Source organism: Cryptomeria japonica, chromosome 11 (assembly GCF_030272615.1).
Source record: "Cryptomeria japonica chromosome 11, Sugi_1.0, whole genome shotgun sequence".
Classification (NCBI taxonomy): domain Eukaryota; kingdom Viridiplantae; phylum Streptophyta; class Pinopsida; order Cupressales; family Cupressaceae; genus Cryptomeria; species Cryptomeria japonica.
In genome coordinates this window covers 666520081-666543697 of record NC_081415.1, presented here as the reverse complement: position 1 = coordinate 666543697, position 23617 = coordinate 666520081, and the positions used below count along the sequence as shown (strand labels likewise).

Here is a 23617-nt window from a genome sequence, read left to right as displayed (position 1 = left end):
GAAGACCCAAGCGGTATGAAGACCTCAAGCGGTTCGAGGATCTCAAGCGGAATGAAGGAATAAAGCGGCAGTTATCATTTTTCCCAGTCTTCATCTTGACAAACCGGTAATCGGTAAAATGTATGAACCAGTATTACTCTGTGATGAGTTACCAACCGGTATTTTTGTGATGAGCTATCATCCACCGACACTTTGGCGGTGATTCTGTGTCATGTTACCAAATGTGTCTACATGCACTGAACCTAGGAACTTGCAATATAATCCTATTGGACTGACATGAAATCAGATTCCTTTATAAGGACATCATGTCTAGGGTTTTAGAAGAGGTTAGGGTTTTAAGTGATTGATGAGGTTTTTGTATGTGCGATCATAAAAGAGAAGATTAGATCTGTGTAAAGAAACAGAGTGTGAAGGTATTGAAGACTGAAGTAATGCTAAAACGCATTAACAATGAGCTATCAAGGATCTAACCAAGTAGACTGTGCTATTTGCTAGATCACTCACTTGTTGATTACTCACATCTTCGACAAGTCTGAAACCCTTAACCAAGTAGGCCCAGAAAAGCCTTTGTAAATCCTCTAACAAGGTGGTTCACAACTGTGAATCTGAAATCCTCTCACAAGGTAGTCTTTAATCGAACTTATCTCCTTAAGGAGATCTAGATTCCTAACAGGATCTGTTCTGGTGAAGAACTTTGTATGACCTTAACCGATCTGACCTTAACCGGTCTGGTTTCTATTCTGCAGATAGTTACTTGTGAGTTTCTGCTCACCGTGGTTTTTCCCATTTTGGTTTCCACGTCAAAACATCTTGTGTTATGGTGATTGTGCTGTTGTGGGTGAATGCCTTATTTGCTGTTTGGTTTGCATTTGTCTTAATCAGTTTGTTAGTAAATCTGTTATACCGGTTGACTGCTAAACTATTTATGTGTTTAAGTTCAGTATTTTTTGGTATACTAATTCACCCCCCCCCTCTTAATATTCATCAAAAGGTCCAAGTGTGAGTTTGGGATGACTGAAATCTTGTACTTGGGTCACGTCATCAATGTCCGAGGAGTTCAGGTGCACCAGGGAAAGATTCAGGCAATCCTTGACTGGCCTCCCCCCAGGACACTTTCGGAGTTGCATGGATTCTTTAGACTGTGCAATTATTATAGAAGATTTGTGAAAAGAATTTCACAGCTTGGAGCACCACTGACAGAGCTGATGAAGAAGGGAGCCTTCCATTGGGATGAGCAAGCGCAACACACCTTCGACAAGTTGAAGGAAGTTATGAGTACGTGTCTAGTACTAGCACTACCAAATTTCACTCGACCCTTCATCTTGGAGTGCAATGCGTCTGGTGAAGGCATTGGAGCCATGCTAATGCAAGACCGTCACCCCATCGCGTTTGAGAGTAGAAAACTCTCAGGAGCTGAACGACTGTACTCAATCTATGATAAGGAGATGCTCGCCATTATGCACGCGCTGGCCAATTTTTGGCAATACCTCATCGAAGCAAAATTTGTTGTTCAAACAGACCACAACAGTCTAAGATATTTTCTGGAGCAGAAGGACTTGAACGAGTGACTACAGAAATGGGTGATCGAAATTCAAGCATACAACTCTGGCATTGATTACGTGAAGGGAAAGAATAATGTAGTCTTTGATGCCCTATCAAGGAGGCCTTCCATATGTTCTCTATCACAGATCTCGACCAATTGGAAGGCACACTTGTTGGTTGAATACTCCAAGAATTCATTTGTGTGCCAATTGATGGAGGGCCAAATACAGGATGACAGGTACAAGGTGGTGAACGATGTCATTTACTACAAAGATTGAATCTTTTTGGTACCCGAAACAAAAATGAAGGAGAAGATATTGAAGGAAGTTCATGACTCACCTCTTGCAGGTCACCCTAGGTACCTCAAGACATATAGGCAAATTCGGGAAAGGTTCGCATGGAAGGGCCTCAAGGATGACGTCATGCAATGCGTACGGGAATTTGCCAGTTGTCAACGGAACAAATCTAATCACACCTTACCAGGGGAGCTACTTCAGCCTTTACCAATACCCAATCAGAAATGGGAAAGCATCTCGATGGACTTCATTACGGGACTTCCCAAAGTGCAAGGGAAGGATTGCATTTATGTCGTGGTGGATCGTTTGACCAAATATGCACATTTCTTTGCCATTTCCACGGGATGTCAAGCAGCTCAGGTGGCCGAGTTGTGTTTTCGAGAGGTGTTCCGCTTGCACGGCCTTCCACGGAACATAGTCTATGATAGGGACAGCAGATTCCTCAGCACTTTTTGGAAGGAACTGTTTCGCTTGGCAGGAATGGATTTGTCGCCGAGTAACAACTACCACCCATAGACGGATGGTCAGACGAAGATTGTGAACAAGTGGTTGGAGGGCTATCTCAGGAACTATGTTTCAACTCAACCAGAAACCGTGGGTCCGTTGGCTTCATTTAGGAGAGCACTGTTACAACACCACCTATCACATGTCAATAGGTATGCCTGCATTCAAGGCACCCTATGGTTATGAGCCTTCGTCATTTGTAGATCTAGCATTAGGTGATAGTCGTACACCAATGGCCAAAGACTGGCTGCAGGAGAGCTTGGATATCCTGAGGTCTCTCAAGGACAATCTAGAGAGGGCTCAAAATCAACAAAAGATGTATGCCAACTGACACAGTGTAGAACGGAGTTTTGAGGTAGGAGATTTTGGTCTACCTCTGACTGCAACTGTACAGACAACCTTCCCTAAAAAAAAGTGGTGCCAAGAAGTTGAAGCCACACTTCTATGGACCTTACAGAGTGGTTTGGAGGGTGGGTGAAGTTGCCTATGAGTTGGAACTTCCCGAGGGAAATCGGATTCACAACCTTTTTCATGTCTCATGCCTTAAAAAGGTCGTTAGTCAACATGTCACGGTTTCTGAGGAACTTCCACCCATTGATGATGAAGGAAAACTTATTCTGGAGTCCACAGAGATCCTCGACGTCAAAGACAAAAAGTTGAGGTCACACACCATCAAGGAGTACCTTGTCCGATGGAAGGACCTACTGATTGAAGATGCCACATGGGAGAGCGAGCAGATTTGGGAGAATCCGAGTCTGCAATTGCTTGAGGGCAAGTAATTTTTGGGCCAAGAGGACTGTAATGTCCCCGATATAATTAAATAGTCAATTTAAATAATTTATTGTATGGCCCCGTACTTAATAATATCTTTCAGGCCCTTTTTATTAATTAGTTAGTTATAAACTTTTTGGTGTTGGCCCGTTCGTAACCCTTCGAGAAACTTCCCGAAACCCATTTATAAGGCCGAGTTTGGCACTGTTGTAGGCATGGTGAATTTGATGTTTTCTTTGTATTTGCGAATTCCAGTTGGAGTTCCATTCTGTTGCAGTTTCGGAGGTGCAAGATCCTCCCTATTTTGTATTTGCAATTTCGGTGGGAGTACCTCCTCACCCTATTCTGCTCATGGTCTGAATCTCTAATGCTTTCATTTGAATACACGTGTCATCGAGTTCTACATGAAATACATGTTCCCAGAGCTTTCATTTTGTGCACTAAACTAATATAAATATATGTTCGAAGAGTATATTGCGTCAAATTCGAAAGCGTTTCCTGAAGATTGTCGTACGCAGTACTTGGTAGAATCATTCGCGCATAGTGATAAGGGTGACCGTACTACCTGTGGTCGGGAGTAGTAACCGTATGGATACACCATACAGAGGTGCAAGTGAGACTTCACCGTACGGGTGAAACCTAGTCACTGTACAGGTGAAGTATTGGATCCTCTGACCGTATGGGTGGGGTGTAGCCACTATACGAGCCTATTGGCATAGTCACCATACGGAACTATACGGAGAAGCACATCACATTGTACGCTAAGTTATTAGCCACTATGCGGAGTGAGAGTTGGGGGTGACGTACGGCTGGGAGAGTCGTCGGGACATTACACAAGATGACAAGTATATTGTGGTTAATGAACTTATTATTTAGAAAATAGAGTCTATTTAGTACCAAATTCAGAATTTAAGGCGAGGCTTACAAAGTCTTTTATGATGCAACTATGGCTAGTTACCCAGGTTTCTTCAAGACATGCAAAGTCAAACAGATTTGGGAAAGCTTTACGTGGAAAAGGCTTAACAATGTAGTCCTTAAATATGTTCAGGAATGTCCCACATTTCAGCAAAATAAGAGTGAGCACACTTATCCAGCTGGTTTATTATAGCCCCTACTTATTCCCAATCAAAAATGGCAAAGTATTTTGATGGACTTTATTACAAGGATACCCAAGGTGCAGGATAAGGATTGCATTTATGTTGTTGCTGACAAGCTAACAAAATTTGTTCATTTCTTTGCTATATCAGCAGCATATATGACCATTCAGCTAGCAGAGTTTTCTTTAGAAAGGTATTCAGGTTGCATGGGATTCCCAAGAACATAGTCAATGACAAGGACAAGTTTTTCAGCTTATTTTGGCAAGATCTTTTCAGATAGAGTGGGATTGAGCTCACTCATAGTACTAGCTACCACCCACAAATAGATGGACAGGCTGAAATTGTGAATAAATGGGTGGAGGGTATCTTAGAAACTACATTTCAAGGCAGCATAAGGAATGGGTGAGATGGTTGTGTTGGCAATTGGAGGAATTGATTATGTGTTGCATTGATGTTTTGTCATTGATGGCAACACCGGCTGTTTTGGTTGTTTACCGACTTCCGGTAAGTTCTGATAGAGTGGTTGGTTTATGATATTGATCCAGTATGCTCTGGTACGCTTTGGCTTGTGGATTTGGTTTAGATCTGTCATTCATGCTTTTTAGATGGGTATCATGATCAGTTGGTTCAGGATTTGATGACTCAAGAGCTATCATCTGTTCTAGTAAGTCGTTTGGTCACCGGTAAGGGTTCTGCTGACAGAGCTCTATTGAAGACCTTTTGATGCACATGATAAGTGGTATTGATGCGGCTTCTAGATGGCTTTCGGGATGTTGTTGGTTATCTTGTTTGTGTTCCTGTTGGTCGGTGGTGTTGGATTTGGGTTTGGACCTAATGCTAGGTTATGGACTAGTTCATGTAACGTGTTGGTGGATGATCCTGATGCGTTACCGGTTGGGTTTATTGATTGGATTATGTTGTTTCGGTCTCAGGCCGACTTGGTTGATCATTAGATTGCGGTTTTAAGTTATGAATTTATTGCATTATCTTTTAGGTGGCCGACCTAATTGTTTAGGTCCCGAGTTGGTATAAATATGATGTAAGATCTCTTTGTAGATCATGGGAATTTCATAGGATTATCTGTGTGCGAATAAAGTTGTAATCATATGCAGAGGTTTTCTGTCGATCATAGGTGATCGAATTGGGTTGGTAAAAGAGGTTTAAGACCTCTGGTACTAAGCTTAACCGGAACTGTACTCAGGCATAGGAGATGCTATTCTCGTAGTTTATTCTTCTTCCGGATTGTAGTCTGGATTTATTTTGTAGTTAGTGAGGCTCCTTTTGTGATGAGCAGTGCCCTCTAAGTTGTTGGCCTTCCTGCATGTGTAGGCCCCTCTTATTGTAATCACATACTTACTGCATAAGTATTATTTGATTGTGGGTAGGCTTCCCACCGTGGTTTTTCCTTTTACCGGATTTTCCACGTACAAATCTTGGTGTTATCTTTTGTTGATGGTTGGTAAATGTTCTTTAGTTTATATTTGTGCTTAACTGTTATATCTTTTGTTCTGGTATTTGGTTTATGTATTCCAGTAATAAGGTTTTAATGCTTAAAGTTCTATAATCTGCTGACAACTGATTCACCCCTCCCTCTCAGTTGTCCTCCGGTTCTCTGAGTTGTCTAGCAATTGGTATCAAAGCCTGGTCCTCTCTACAGAAGCTTAACCGCTTGAGGAAGATCCTATGGCATATAATAGTACAAGTTCATCTGCTACTGTTTTTTGGAGATAAATTCCTAGGCTTGATGGAATAAATTACAGAGTATGGAAGATTCGGATGGAGACTCATCTGAGATGTCTTGGCAAGGAGATTTGGGAGATCACTAAGAATGGCTATACACCTCATAATCTGGCATCTGACAATCCTCCTACGGAAAGCTTGCATAAGGACATTGAAAATGATTGTAGAGCTAGAGAAGCCCTTTTGTGTGCACTTTTTGATCAGCAAACTATGGGACTATCTGACAAATCAACTGCGAAGGCTATATGGAATAAATTGGAGACTCTAAATGAAGGTGACCCTACTATTAAAATTGCTAAACTTGATGGTTAACGGGTGAGATATGAGAACCTGAAGATGGAAGAAGATGAAAGGATTACTGCTTTTATGGAGAGAGTTAATGAGATTGTCATGGGAATTCAGTGATGTGGTGGATCTCTGAGTGAAGATGAAATAGTTTCTAAAGTATTGAGAGTTGTGCCACCGGCTTATAAGATGAAGGCTACTACAATTAATGAGTTGAGAACTATGGTGAACGCATCTGTTAATAGGGATACCTTGGTTGGGAAGTTATCTGCTTTTGAGCTTGAAGAATTTAGTCCTTCTGGAGTTGCAAAATTTGAACCTTCTTTTCATGCATCTACATCATCTACCGGCAAGAGTGATTGGAAAGCCTTATATGCTAAGGAACTGGAGGAAATAAAGAAAGAAGATGAAGAGTTTGAACAACTTGAAGCCCTATTTGCTAGAAAAGTATCTAAAGGTCCTACAGGAAGTAAGTATGAAGGAAAATCACCTTTTAAATATTTTGCATGTAATAAGATAGGTCATTTTGCATCTAGATGTCCTGAAAGAAATTCAAGATTTGAGGAAAGAGTTAGAAGATCTTTTAGACCTAACCATGATTATCTGAACAAGCATAAGCACAGGAGAAACAAAGACAAATCATGCTACTATGTTGATGAGGAAGGGGTGACTGATTCTGATGATGAACCGGCACAAGATTCAGCTAGTGGATCCGACAATGTTAAGGAATGGGTATTTTTGGCTATCAAGGAAGATGATCTAGTACCTGAAGAAAAGACCTTTGCTGCTAAAATTGAAGACAAGGATGAATAGGTGATAGACAGTGGATGTTCACATCATATGACTAGAGATAAAAGGAAGTTTCTATCTTTGCAAGAATTTGATGGCAGTTTGGTTAGATGGAGATGACAAAGCATGCATGATCAAGGGAAGAGGAACTATATCACTGGATGGTAAGCATGATACTGATAATGTTTATTATGTTGAAGGTTTTAAGGCATAATCTTTTGAGTGTACGATAGTTGGTGGATAAGGGATTTTAGTTACAATTCAAGGTTGGAAAATGCAAGATTATCAACAGACCTGGATTGGAAATTGCAACCGGTACTTAGACTAAAGGTAACATCTTTCATTTGAACTCCGCTGAGAAGACATGTTTGATTGCACAAATTGATGAGAGTTGGTTATGGCATAAGAGGCTGTGTCATGTGAATTTTGATTGCATTGTAAAGATCAGTTCTACTAAGGCAGATAGAGATATACCTAAGATTGTGAAGCCCTATAATCCGATATGTAAGGAATGTCAAATGGGAAAGCAAGTCAGAACTTCTTTTAAGAGTATACAAGACAAATCTAATGATGTTCTTGATCTTATTCATACTGATTTGTGAGATCCTGCTAGAATCAAAAGTTTTCAGGGTGATAGATATTTTATGCTAATCATTGATGACTATTCTAGAATGATGTGGGTTACTTTTCTAAGGGAGAAATCTGAAGCATTCGAAAAGTTTAAAATCTTTAAAGCTAGAGTTGAGACAGAGACGAGATTGAAGATTAAATGCTTAAGGTCTTATCAAGGTGGAGAATTCACATCCGGTGAATTTAATAGTTATTGTGAAAAGAATAGGATAAGGAGACAGTTATCTGCACCCCGAACACCTCAGTAGAATGGAGTTGTGGAAAGGAAGAACAGAACTATCTTGGATGCGGCTAGAACTATGATGATGGAAGGAAGTTAATCTACCTCATATCTACTGGAGAGAAGTCGTGAGTACGACGGTATACACATTCAACAGAGTTCATATCAAGGGAGACACCAGTAAGACACCTTATGAGTAATGGTTTGGTCATACACCTACAGTTAAGTATTTTAGAATCTTTGGTAGTAAATGCTATATCAAAAGAGATGATTCCATTGGAAAATTTGACCCTAGATGTGATGAAGGAAGATTTATTGGTTATTCCAATGAAAGTAAAGCATATAGATGTTAAAACAAAAGATTGCAGAGAATTGTGGAGAGCACTAATGTCAAGGTGGATGAGCAAAACAGAAATCAAATCAGAACTTAAGAGAGAGAACCGACAATGGAGATGATCATAACCGAACTGATAGCACCTACACCAAGACAGAATGTTGAACCAGTTACTCCTGCAGTATTAGAAAATTCAACAATAACTGAAAATCAGAGCAGAGGAACAGAAAGTCTGAAGACTCCTCAGTATGTAAGGTTAAATCATTCAAAAGATCAGATCATTGGAGACAAGAACAAAGGAGTCATAACAAGAAGAAGGTTGAGAGCTGATGAGGTATGTTTAATTTCTCAAATTGCATTGGCATCAGTAATTGAAGCATGTAAAGATGAAAGTTGGATGAAAGCTATGGAAGAGGAATTGGATCACATAGAAAAGAATAACACATGGACTTTAGTTCCCCGGCCTAAAAATAAGAATGTTATTGGAACTAAATGGGTTTTTAGGAATAAATTGAATGAAGATGGACAAGTTGTGAAGAATAAAGCTAGATTGGTTTGTAAAGTATATTCTCAGAAGGAAGGAATTGATTATGATGAAACTTTTGTTTCGGTAGCTAGGATTGAAACTGTGAGATTATTTCTTGCTTATGTTGCCCATAAGAACTACAAGGTTTATCAGATGGATGTTAAGTGTGCATTCCTAAATGGAGATCTTGAAGAAGAAGTATACATTGAGCAACCTGATGGATTTTCACTTTCAGATGACAAAAACATGGTTTGCAGGTTAAGGAAAGCTTTATATGGATTAAAACAAGCCCCCAGAGCTTGGTATGCAAGATTGGATAAATATCTTTTGAAGCTTGGTTTCACTAAAGGTAATGTTGACAGTAATTTATACTATAAGATCATTGATGATGACATATTTATTGTTGAAGTCTTTGTTGATGATATCTTTTTTGGAGGTGAGGATAAGTTATGCATGGAATTCTCTGAAAACATGAAGAATGAATTTGAGATGTCTATGATTGGGGAGATGAAATTTTTCTTAGGTTTGCAGATTAATCGGACAGATAATCTATCAAACTAAGTATGCTAGAGAGTTGTTGAAGAAAATTGGTATGGAAGATTCTAAACCGGTTGGTACACCTATGGTTACAAGTGAGAAATTGACTAAGAAAGATGCATAAGCACCGGTAAATCCTACAACAAATAAGTCTATGATTCGAGGTTTGTGTAATGTCCCTACTAGTTAGAGATCATTGTCCTGCAAAACAGATTGTTAGAACACAACAAAAATATATATACATACTAATCTAATTTGCAATTAAAGTTCAATTACTTAATTAACACTACTTTCAATTCTTTAAAATAAAAAGGATACGAATGCCATACGAAGATATGTCCTTAGGCAGCTGTGAAGCTTGCCTTCTTGGAACCCATTTTGGTTCCAAGCCATCCAGGAAATCGAAGGTGAATTCGATTCCTGTCTTGGATGTAATTTCTTACACCCAAGCCATCCAAGAAATCGAGGGTTAATTCGATTCCTGTCTTGGATGTAACTTCTTACACCCAAGCCATCCAGGAAATCGAGAGTTAATTCGAATCCTGTCTTGGATGTAACTTCTTACACCCAAGCCATCCAGGAAATCGAGGGTTAATTTGATTCCTGTCTTGGGTGTAATTTCTTACACCCAAGCCATCCAAGGAAGACCATATGTCAATTCCTTGCCTTGGATGATGCATCTCATCATCCAAGTCCATCAGAGGGGACCAGCCAAATCCGTCTCTTCTTGGATGAACTTAGTCAACCAAGCCATATATATATGCATATAGATATTCAGTATATACTACCTACCAGGGATTATCATAATCCCTCCATTAGGCTAAGGGAATTTCTTCCCTATAGCCTCCATCATATAATCACATTAATATTACATTTTATAATTCATTACTGTTTTCCATTCCATAATTTACGTCTTCATTTATATATTCTTTAATCTTTCTAATGATCCTAAATATACATACATATTCTACATAGATTTCTATCTTTATTGCTACATTCATATAAGTAATCATTAGAGATATATGTATTCATAAAAATGCATTAATATATATGTGTGTGTGTGGCACACATGTCCACCACATATATACCTTAAGACTTCTTAACCCCTCTTACCTGTACGCAGATTGTAGCCTGCGGTTGGAGTTCGCACTGTAGATGTCGCCTGCAGATTGGGAGGCATACCACAAAGAACACAAATGTTACTTCCTGTAACTTGATAACAATTCTGATCTGATCTTATCAATGGTGATCTCACTAGATGCTTTTGATTCCTTCCCTTTATATCTCTCAATTTGAGGGAGAGGTCACACCTCTTCATCATGTATGCCCTTTGGCAAGAGACACACCCTTTCACCATTATCACCCTTTGAAAGAGTGCAAATCTTCATTATTTCTACCATTTGAAAGGGACACAACCTTTCATAATCAAATCTGCACTTATTATTTAAATCAGATCTGCACTTCTCATTACCAAATTATCCCCCCCTCAAATAAGGTTTTCTTCTCCCTTTTATATATCATTGTTGAGGGAGTCACAACTTTTCCTTTCATGTCTTTTGACTTTTCATTAACTTAATTAATTTTCAATTAATCATATTTAATTATATCATTTTATATTTTAATTTTATTATTATCATTTATTATTAAATTCTATTTCAAAGTGGGGATATTATTATAATTTATTATTAAATTCTATTTCAAAGTGGGGATATTACTATCATTTATTATTAAATTCTATTTCAAAGTGGGGATATTATTATCATTTATTATTAAATTCTATTTCAAAGTGGGGATATTACAGTTTGTTATATCCGACTCAAACTAGACCAGATATAATGAATGCAGTTTGTATTGTATCAAGATATCAGAGTGATCCTAGAGAGAATCATGAGAGTGTGGTGAAAAGGATTTTCAGGTATTTGCAGGGAACAACTAAACTTGGTTTGTGGTATCCTAAAAATGACGACTTTACACTATGTGCATAGATAGATGTTGATTGGGTTGGAGATGTTAATGACCGGAAGAGCACATCCGGTGGAGCTTTCTTTCTCGAAAAGAAACTGGTTTCTTAGATCAGCAAGAAGCAGTCATGTACATCTTTGTCTACTGCTGAAGCTAAGTATGTTGTTGCTGCTACTAACTGCACACAAGTTCTATGGATGAAGCAAATGTTGAAGGATATAAGGGTGGATTGTAATGAATCGGTAGTTATTCACTGTGATAACTCTGCTGCTATTGATATATCAAAGAATCCGGTATTTCATTCTAAGACAAAGCACATATCTATCAAGTATAAATTTTTGAAGGAGAAGGTGGAAGCAAATGAAGTCAGACTGGTTTATGTGAACACTAAAAAGCAGATTGCAAATATGTTCACTAAACCTTTTTGAAGGAGAAGGTGGAAGCAAATGAAGTTAGACTGGTTTATGTGAACACTAAAGAGCAGATTGCAAATATGTTCACTAAACCTTTGCCTAAGGAATCATTTGAATACTTCAAAGACAGATTAGGGGTTTTTGCCCCTCCGGTAGAGACCTGAATGATGCCGACTGGCATCAGTCCGGCATGCACTTACAGAGCTACTATTCATTCTGGATTGATGTGTTGGTGCTACTAATCAGGGGGAGTAGTCAACTATGTAGTTCAGTGGATTTATGATTTTACTTTGATGTCCACGTCAGATTTCTCGCATTGATGTCAAAGGGGGAGAGATATATGTTAAAAACAGAACTTAACAGAATATCAATCAAGGAGAGAGATCAGAGCTTAACTGAGATATCATTCACAGGGGGAGTTTGTTACTTTATTGTTATATCATCTTTTGGGAGATTGTTGACTGTCTTCATTTGGGGGACACTTGTTTGGCATTTCTTGGCACTTGGATGTTTTTCATATCTAGTGTTGCCATCAATGTCAAAGGGGGAGATTGTTGACAATTGCAGGAATTGATTATGTATTGCATTGATGTTTTGTCATTGATGGCAACACCGGTTGTTTTGGTTGTTTACCAGCTTCCGGTAGGTTTCGGTAGAGTGGTTGGTTTATGATATTGATCCGGTATGCTCCGGTACGCTTTGGCTTGTGGATTTGGTTTAGATTTGTCATTCATGCTATTCAGATGGGTATCACGATCAGTTGGTTCAGGATTTGATGACACAGGAGCTATCATTTGTTCTAGTAAGCTTTTGGTCACCAGTAACGGTTCTGCCGACAGAGCTTTGTTGAAGACCTTTTGATGCACATGATAAGTAGTGTTGGCGCGGCTTCTAGATGGCTTTCGGGATGTTGTTGGTTATCTTGTTCGTGTTCATGTTGATCGGTGGTGTTGGATTTGGGTCCGGACCTAATTGTTGAGACATGGACTAGCTAGGACTCGAACCTAGGACCTTCCATACGCTGCTGGAGTGCTCTACCACTAAGCTACTGACCCCTCTTGGACCAGTCCATCGTCGGTCCGAGTGTGGCTTATTTCCAACACCAACACCCCCCCTTAAGCCACACCTCTCGTGTGCTTGGGGCTCCTAGCGTGGACCTCGCTCTGATATCATGTAAATGTTATTGCAATTTCCAATTTAATGAACAAGTTATATGCAAGATGGTGTATTTAAGATTTTGGTATTATGACTATGACAATAATATTGTTGTCTTTCTTTTGCTGCAGGTATGGAGGATGAACATGTATCGATTTCAATGTCATCCCCTTTCTTTTGAATGATGCATATATAGTAAGGTAGTCACGATCAAGTGGCACCTTGATCAGACATGTCTTTTAGACATGTCCGACCAAGATGTCACTTGGTCGTGACTCTTACAAATGTCAACCGATCCACTCGGTGTCTATGATAACTAATCGGTGCCATTGTAAATGATAACAGATCGATATAAACACACAAGATAATGAATCGGTATCAAAGCAAACAAGCCAGATAACTAATAGCATTACATATGCTATCGGGTTAATACCCCGATAGTATATTAATGCCGATTCATAAATGAATCGACATTAATATGCTATCGGGTTACTAGCCCAATAGCATTTAGATCGATGTTTAACTATGTTAAGCAAGTCGTCGATCTAATCCATCTTTATCCAATGTCAATATCATAATCATGATCAATGTTACAGTCTGATAAACATATTCAGTTCGGAAAGCATAAATCAAATAATCTAATAGCATAGATGAGTAAACCAAAACAGAATAGAGGAGATTAACGGGTTAGGAAAGTCTTATCTTGCAGAAGCTACTAATGCATTAACACTAATGCTATCTTATTCGGCTAGGTTATGGACCGGTTTATGTAACGTGTCGGTGGATGATCCCGATGTGTTACCGGTTGGGTTTATTGATTGAATTATGTTGTTTCAGTCTCAGGCCGACTTGGTTGATCATTAGATTGCGGATTTAAGTTATGAATTTATTATATTATCTTTTAGGTGGCCAACCTAATTGTTTAGGTCTCGGGTTGGTATAAATATGATGTAAGATCTCTTTGTAGATCATGGGGATTTCATGGGATTATTTGTGTGCAAATAAAGTTGTAATCATATGCAGAGGTTTTTTGTCGATCATGGGTTATTAAATTGGGTTGGTGAAAGAGGTTTAAGACCTCCGATACTGAGCTTAACCGGAATTGTACTCAAGCATAGGAGATGCTATTCTTGCAGTTCATTCTTCTTCCAGATTGTAGTTTGGATTTATTTTGTAGTTAGTGAGGCTCCTTTAGTGATGAGCAGTGTGCTCTAGGTTGTTGGCCTTCCTACATGTGCAGGCCCCTCTTATTGTAATCATATACTTACTGCAGAAGTATTATTTGACTGCGGATAGGCTTCCCACTGTGGTTTTTCTCTTTACCAGGTTTTCCACATACAAATCTTGGTGTTATCTTTTGTGGATGGCTGGCAAATGTTATGTGGTTTATATTTGTGCTTAACTGTTATATCCGTTGTTCTGGTATTTGGTTTATGTATTCCGGTAATAAGGTTTAAATGCTTAAAGTTCTATAATCTGCTGACATCTGATTCACCCCCCCTCCCCCCTCTCAGTTGTCCTCCGATTATTTGAGTCGTGTAACAGGTTGCACCTTGGTGAGTGAAAACTGCTATAATTCTTCTTACCACATGTCTATTGACATGTCACCATTTATGGCCTTGTACAGGTATTAAACTCCGAGCTTCCTAGATTTGTTATTTGGTGATAGTAGAGTGCCTAAGGCTAAGGACTTGTTATAGGAAAGTTCGGATATCATGAAATCTTAAAGAAAAACTTGCAGCAGACACAAAACCAGCAAAAGTTACATGCAGATCAGCATCAAACCAAACGTACTTTTGAGATTGGTGACATGGTCTACTTGAGGTTGCAGCCCTATAGGTAGTCCACTCTCAAGAACAATGGGTTAGAGAAATTCAAGCCACACTTTTATAACCCTTTCAGGACCTCCAAGAGGATTGAAGAGGTAGTTTATGAGCTGAAACTACTAGCAAATAGTAGAGTACATAATGTTTTTCATGTCTCTCGCCTTAAAAAGGCACTTGGGCATAATGTGGTTCCTTCTTCCGAGTGGCCACCATTGGACGATGAAGGGAAGCTTATACTAATTCCAAAGCCTATTATTGATACCAAAGAGCATACTCTACGAAGAAGAGCTATCAAAGGAAATCTAGTGAAGTGGAAAAATTTGCCAATGGAAGATGCTACTCAGGACAGTGAGCAGATCTTACAACATCCTAAATTACAATTGCTTGAGAACAAACAATTCTAGCAAGGGAGGATTGTAATGTCCTCTTCTTGTGCCTAGTCAACTTTGTTGACCATTTACCTATTCAATGAATTCTTGTAGACTATCTGAGTGTTTACGGAGCTCCATAGTTCTTTCAGGGGTTTTTGCTCAAGATATTTCCAATTTTCAATTAGAACATTGAGCTCTGTTGTCAACATGGTTCAGGATGACGCTATCAAAAGCGTTTGTTGACATCTGATCCATCCACTTTTTAAATAGCCTATTACTATTTTTGGAAAGTCACCATAACGGCCTTAATTATAATTCTTTGTTGTGGGTTTCAGTCCAGCATAGTCAATTTCAAGATTTGATGCTCTAGCAATTTTTCTATGGGCCAAATGAAAAAATTTAATTAAATGCCTAAGTTATAATAGTTTATTATAAAATCACACTTAAATATATATTTAAATTATTTAAGTGAATTTATATTTATTACTTGGGCACTTGGAGACATAAGTATTTAATTTTTAGAAGGTTCATTTATTTCTCCAAAGGTTGGGTGTTGACTGTTGGAAGACAAATATTAAAAATTAAATGTGACTTTCACGGGAGGAAAGAAAAGGGCATTTTTTAAACTTATTTTCATATGCTTGGATTTAATATTGCTGGTACGTTGTGGGGTTTTTTCTCCAAGAATTCCTGAAGACAAAAACCTTCAAGAAGATTATCTTCCTCGGTGGTGAAAGATCTTTCCAGGTTGATTTGCTGATAGTTTAACAGAGGAACTATGCTGGTGCTTCAATGAAATGCTTTACAGAATTATTTCAAAGAGTTTGCAGGTAAAAATCGAAGATTAAATTTGTGAAATATTTTTAACAAGACAATGAGTTGTAGGGTTTTTGAAGGATTTCCAGGAGGGATTTGTGATTGCCATTTATGATAGAATGCTTCAATCATTGCTGGGTGTGGGTTTGATAAGGCAAAATCTGATTTATGTGAATATCATCAGCATTAAGAAGGGTGATTTCTCCTTTGCTGGGCAGATTGAGTGCATTTGCAAGATTTTTTCTTTTGGTTGCTAGTGCAAACTATGAGCTGTGTAATGATGTCATGTCCCCTCCTTGATCGTTATATATATATATATATCCTAAATAAAACAATTATTATTAATTAATATAATAATTACCAAAGAATGACTATTTGAGATTTATTTATATATTAAATATTATTATTTAATTAATATTTATTACTCATAAAATCTTGAAATATTCAAATAAAATAGGTTAATATTATATTATAAACAAATTTATATATTATAAATCATAAACATAATTTACATATTCTTAAGTGTAAAAACCATTTATTTATTTAAAATAATACACATATAATTTACACAATCAATAATAAATAATAACAATACTATTAAAATACAATAGAATAGACAATGACTAATAAGAGGCCTATTTAAGCATCACGTATATATTGGGATCTTAATAAGACTCCCCAAAGGAAAGAAAAGATGTATCATTAACCCCAAATCATTTTGTAGAGGATGCGATTTGTTTATATTATAGGGAGAGGCGATCTGTTTGGAATGATGCAACCTTTTCTCTGGCAAGATATAAGAATTCACTGAAATTGTCCACAGCAGGGTGGTGGAATGAGGACGGGATTAACTATTTAGGGGAAGATTACGGGGAGAGGAGATCAGTACCGTTATTAATTACACGCAGTAACATCCTTGTCTTGGGTGGTATACATAGGAATGTATATAATACGAATACTTAATATATAAAACTGATAATGTTTTATGCAGAATTTAACAATAATATTAAACCGCAATATTCATAACAGTGGCAGACCAGATCTGACACTGTCAGATCTGTCTGCCTTTAGCAGCTACTTACTATATTAATAAATTAGGTTTGAAAGCAGTAATATTAATGATTTATAAAAATAATAATTAGCAAAGATATCAGTAATTGGTTATATTATTTATTTAATTAATTTATGTGTATATACTCAAATCAGAATAAGTAATACATATATAGTAAATGATGAAATAACAATAATGTTTTATATATATATATATATATATATATATATATATATATATATATATATATATATATATATCTCTGTATGTGTGTGTGTGTGTGTGTGTTATATTAGATTGTAAATCAGAAAGAGTCCATAAGATAAAAGACAATAAGGAGGATATGTTTATATGTATAATCCTTGTTACTACTATCAAAGGAAATGTTTTCATGTTGGAACATCGAAATTGGTTTGACACTTGCATTAAGAATTATGAATGTAGGATAGATGAACAAATTATTTATAATAGTTAATCAGTTGGGCAATGAAGTATCACCGACTGAATTCCGGTTAAGGTGGAAATGTCTCCTAATATATTTTGTTTGAGTCATAAGTATATTGAAATAGATTGGTTATGGTTTAAACATATCTAAGCCTAGTAGGGGACATTACAAATGAACTTTCAATAGGTCGTGGGCTTTGAAACCCCTGCTGGAAACAGGCCTGAGGATATACCAAATCGTGGAGTTGTTAGGAGGCTTCTTAGGGTCTGAAATAAGCAAAGACCTGGGCGCTATATTGCTCTTGAAGTTTGAAGCAGTCATTCACATCCGTGGCATGTTCACAGAGGTAGTTTGACTTCAGATTTCAAAACGATATTTCTGCTATGTAATTTTGCTTCTGCTGCTGTGTAATGTGTTTATCTGGCTTCATTGAAGGAAAATTACGAAAATCAAGACTATGTTTTGAAAGAATTAATATTCGGCAAATAAAGGTCAGATTGGAACACTTAACTCTTACTGTTTCTCTTTAGTCTGTTGTCCAGTTTCAGAGGCTACTTGTTATCTCAGTTAGATTAGATGCATATTTATTAAATATATCTTAGCATTACAATACCAAGACAAATCAGGGAACATATAAACTGAGTCCAACTTTCATCCTACCACTGCCAAACTGAAATTGTGCAAACAAATTATAAGCTGGGGACATTGCATGCCAACTGTTTAATTAAAAGTTTATTAGGAAGAGTGTCAAAACTTTGGCGATAAATTGGGGTGGATTCTTACAGCCTAGGCAAAGGAATACCAAATTTCCATCTAAAGAATAAGAGGAAATAATCCAAGTTGCGGTGCTATTTCAAGGAGGCAGAGCTAGTGTATAAACATGACAAGAAAGTGGCAAAGATGTCATTAAAGTGCACCAACAGAGAAAAGGGAAATCAACATGGTTTGAGAACAAGTTTGTGGTGGTAATGTCACTTCAAATTTCTGCCCAATGTTCAAGAAGGTGGCCAAACCAAGGCAAAACTCTGCCTGAGTAATTTCATGATGAAACTCCACAATTTCGCAGGGGTTGTGCAGGGATTCGCAGCACTTGGCAGACATTTCTCAATTATTTGCAACAATAATACACTTAAGGTGAAGATCAATTTTGAGATTGCAAAGTAGGATTCAACTGGGCACTACTTAGCCAATTTAAGTTTCAAGACAGCCTATGTTTGCCAAGGAACAACTTTTGAATCCAGTTTTCATTTTGTTAAAACAGAAGTCAACTTCTATGTTTTTTGGGGGCTCCTAGCTTGATTGGTTCGTTTTCATAAGCCCCAGGGGAGCAGAAACTAAATTTTGAGATTTGGTTCATCATCATGAGTGAGAAAAATTGCAAATGTCATCACACATATATGCATATTTACATAGATGTCAAGCATGTACTTGTGTATGATGATATGTCTATATAACTTTTGAAGGAAAAATTTTAATTCAGAGTTTGACAAACCTATTTTATGTGTATTTAATCTAAGTGGTACCATAAAGATTCTAACAAAACTATTAGAAACTAATTGCATTTCACAAAATCAGAATTTACCAAAGTCATGCAATGAAAATACTTACATTGCAATCTTTATTTTGGTTTATAGTAAAAATCTAAGCACAATTAACTATTAATGTGACAGATGGGAATAAAATAAAAAACCTGTACTTCAGACTTCCGTAAAGTCTTAATCATGAACCTATCATCCTGAGAAAGGTAAAACACACTTCCACTCTTTCCTGGCGAAGAGAGCTCTCTTAAGGCAGCACTTCCACAGATGGACATCATATAGTCAGCAGCATCAATCTTGAACATCTCTCTCAAATTCCTGAAAGAATTCATTCAACACTTGATAACTTTTCGTTAACAACTAAAAGAACATTGCATCACCTTTGCAGTAGCACCTTCTTCCCATTACACCATCCACCCGAAGAGAAAAGGGATCAAAAGCATACTTTGCACAATTAGTAAGTATTATAGAAATGAATTTCAATCATGCCTTTTGAGAAGTAATATACCACGTATGCTTGAAATTCAAATTATCTCCAAAACAATATAGAGCCAAGATTACAGTACACTCCAACATTTAGAGATGATTGTAAACATAAATCATTAAGGTGACACTATCAGCTTTAACTTGCAGAATCCTAGAAGTTCAATGTTTCCATAATCTAATAAACATTTGAAAAGATTTCAGAGATCTTATATTCCAGAATGTAACAATTTGATAAGAAGTGAAAAAGTCAAGAGGCAATTGTAAGGTAAGCATTGTGTGCTCATGCATTTCACACTCGTGCAGACCAACCAAAACATTTGTAAACCAGCTAGAACCATCTCATCATTTTAACACCAGTTGATAAATGACCTCATTGAAGTTGCCATTTAAACCAATTCTTTCAAAGAGTAAGAAGCATGAGTTCCAGCTATAAAAGAGAAAAAACCAGAGATAATAATATCTCTGCCACTGATAAGATTAAAAAGTACACAGCTTTCTCTTCTGAAATAGTGGTTCTTTTTTCCCACGTAATCTCACAGGACTCATGAATTCCATTGGCCTATTTTACTCATTTAGGGGCATTCATATAATATATTTATTCTTGCTTCTTCCTTAAGTTGGCACAAGATGGCTACACATATAGAACCAGAATAGATGTACAGTGAAATAATGTTGATCTTCTTGAGCTTGATGCCAAGGTGGCAATGTTGCACTTTACTATTGAAGTTAATAATCTATTAGCCTGTATTAATCATTTTATATACTCCCCTTGAAAGATCGCTGATGGATCCCCTTGCTGATCTGCTGTAGTTTTTAAATTTAATAAACTATATTTTCCTGTGATTCCTTTGATGGTTTTAGAGAATAGACAGAAGTTGCAGAAGGTTTGTTTCTTTTTGTGTTTTTTGATAGTTTTCAAACAAGTAATGAATAATGAACAGTAAACATGAAGGAGCCTGAAAATAAATAAGAACATACAGCCAAATTCAGAATTGCTACAAGCTGTACCAGACAGATTTCTGATTTGTAAAACCAAATAATAATTCCAATGCAGATCCAAGGAACTTACAGCCAACAATGATGCAAAACTGAAGGGTGAATAGTGATCATGAATCAAGAATACCTCTAAGGCTGAATACATGCATTCCTTACATTCCACGTGGGATGTACCTGCTGCAAATGGCGGCCCTAAGGCTGCAAGGATCACGCCCAAGCTGAAGAATCAATCTGCCATGCTGAAACCCTTACTCTGCAACCTGAATCCACAATGAAGAATGGCGTACTCAATCTCTGTCAACAATGCACTCTGCCTGAAGAATCCAATGCCAATAACTGCTGAGGGCTATGTCCCAGCCAGTCCAGATCTTGGGGTTTGCATCCCAGATGAAGAATTGCCAACTCAGAGCTAATTCGCAAAAATAAGTTTGATTGTGTAAAAAGATAATGAACAATTTGGTCTTCATCTCCTTATATCTCCTTTCCTTTCCAAGCCAAACCCTAAAAGGGAGTGAAGTTGGCGCATTATGAAAAGAGTGTTATTTTCTAATTATGGCATCAACTATAGGAAAATAACACTAAATTGCAAATAAATAGCTTTAGGCATCCAAAAAGACTCCGGAAGGTGAGAATCATGTAGCAAAGTTCAAGACCTTTCCAACAAGCTATAACACGTAGGCATATCAACCCAGATGAAGCCAGAAACCCCTTATTACTTCGAAATGACTAAATACATAGCCTTATTTTAATTTATTTAAACGCTAACTTAGGAAATATTTAAATATATTAAAATATCTCCAGATATCCAAAAATAGCCCAAAATGACCAAACAATCATGAATATAACTTTGTCACCTATCTGTGACCGATGCCAAAAAAGCTGAGCTAACTGGCAGTCCCATCCCTAAAATCTAGGGATACTCCTAGAAACTAGGAAACACACCCAAACTCCCTGAAACTGAAACCATGACATGGTCCCGTGGAACCTCCAATATGGGAACTGCCACAACCTCCTAAAAAATAGGGAATCTCCCAAAAATCAAGGAACTGCTCCCAATGGCCCTCAAACTGTCTGAAATACCAACTCCGAATACTGAATACCCTGCATGAGTCTCTATCCACCACTGCCAACCTACGAGACCCCATAATAGGTTAACTCACATGTCTCTACTAGGCAAACTAAAGAGGGGACATGACAGTCCTCCCTTCTCGGAGATGCTTGTCTGCAAGCAACTATAATGTTGGGTGCTGCAAAATGGCCTCTCCCTCCCATGTGGCGTCCTCAATAGGAAGACCCTGCCAACGGACCAAATACTCTCGGATCACCCGATTCCTCAGCCGACGTTCCCTCACCTCCATGATCTCCTCAGGGACCAAAGTAAACTTACCTTCCTCATCCAAGGGAGGTAGATCAGGGGATGCTACAATATGTTGTCCCTGTGCCTTTTTCAAGCAGGACACATGGAACACATTATGAATCTGACTGTCAGGTGGTAACTCGATCTCATAGGCAACTTCCCCAACACGCTTGAGTACCCTGTATGGTCTGTAAAACCGAGGCTTGAGCTTCTCAGCCCCACCCCTTTTAAGGGTGCTTTGCCGGTAAGGCTGCAAACGTAGGAAAACCATGTCATCCACCTCAAATGTCCTCTCAATCCTATGTCGATCAGCGTAGATTTTCTGTTGATTCTGTGAATGCTACAAATTCTCCCTAAGAGATCTCATGATATTCTGGTTCTCTTGTAACCAATCCTATGCCAAAGGAGCCCTGTTGTCTCCTACAGTCATATCCACAAAAGATAGTGCATCGTAAACATAGAGGGCTCTGAAAGGAGTCATACCAATAGACATGTGGTTAGTAGTATTATAACAATACTCGCCCAAGTATAACCAACGCACCCATGCCTTCTGTTGTCCTGACACATAGTTGCGCAAATACCCCTCCACCCAATTATTAACTATCTCGGTCCGCCCATCTGTCTGGGGGTGGTAACTAGTGCTGGGTGTCAACTCCGTGCCTGCGAGCCTGAAAAGTTCTTGCCAGAAAGAACTCATGAATCTGTTGTTTGTGTCACTCACTATGGTCTTGGGGAGACCATCGAGCCTAAACACCTCTCTGAAGAATAGCTCGGCTACCTGAGATGTTGTGAAGCCAACTGCAATCGGAAAGAAGTGGGCATACTTAGTTAATCTGTCCACGACGACATAGATGCAATCCTTCCCCTGAACCCAAGGAAGACCTGTAATGAAATCCATAGAGATTCCTGTCCACTTTTGTTCTGGTATAGGTAAGGGCTGCAACAACCCAGCAGGAAAGTATGGTCCGACTTATTCTGCTGACAAGTCATACATTCTCGAACATGAGGTAGGACATCATCTTTGAGGCCTTCCAGGAGAATCTCTCACGAACTGCCGTGTAAGTCTTACCATACCCTGTGTCCTGCTATAGGAGTATCATGGTAAGCACGCAAAATCTGTTCCTTCAACTGAGAACCAGGAACAAGATATACCCTATTTTTGTAGTAAATGACATCATCAACCACACTGTACTTGTCATCGAGTACCAATCCATCCATGACCTCACATGCATGTTGATCTTTGGAGTACTCAACTAAAAGTTGAGACTTCCAATCTGCTGAAATCTCACTTAATGAGCATAGGCCAGCAAGTGAGGGTCTTCTAGAAAGTGCATCAGCAACAGTATTATTCTTCCCTTTAATGAATTCAATGTCAAAATCATACACCTGAATCTTGCTTACCCATTTTTGCTGACAATCATTAAGCTCTATTTGATCAAGGAAATATTTCAGACTGTTGTGGTCAGTTCTTACCACGAATTTGCTGCCAACAAGATACTATCTGAACTTGGCCAATGCATGCATAATAGCCAACATTTCCTTATCATATGTAGAATACAATCTCTCATTATCTCGCAGCTTCCTACTCTCGTAAACAATGGGATGTTTGTTTTGCATCAAAACCGCCCCTATGCCCAGTCCTGAAGCATCACACTCAAGTACAAATGGCTGCGAGAAGTCAGGGAGTGCCAATACCAGACAAGTGCTCATAACCCCCTTGAGTCTGTCAAAGACCCCTTGTGCCTGCTTTGTCCATCTAAAAGCCCCATTCTTCGTGAGCTCGGTCAAAGGTGCTGCTAACTGTGAAAAATCTCTCACGAACCTCCTGTAATAAACACATAAGCCAAGGAATCCTCGTAACTCGGTGATATTCCTAGGAGAGGGCCAATCTCGAATTGCCTGAATCTTCTCCTCATCCACCTTCACTCCA

The 23617-nt window shown here is 38.2% G+C and overlaps 1 protein-coding gene across 3 annotated transcripts in view; it reads right to left on the bottom strand.

The window, feature by feature from the left end:
• The window catches only part of LOC131078991 (phosphatidylinositol 4-phosphate 5-kinase 9-like), a 141770-nt gene that overhangs the window by 39738 nt on the left and 78415 nt on the right, over positions 1-23617 (bottom strand). For all 3 annotated transcript variants that reach the window (XM_059213734.1, XM_058016855.2, XM_059213735.1), the window contains one exon: positions 19001-19166. In XM_059213734.1, coding sequence (XP_059069717.1) covers positions 19001-19166 — 166 coding nt within the window. The remainder of the gene's footprint in view (positions 1-19000; positions 19167-23617) is intronic.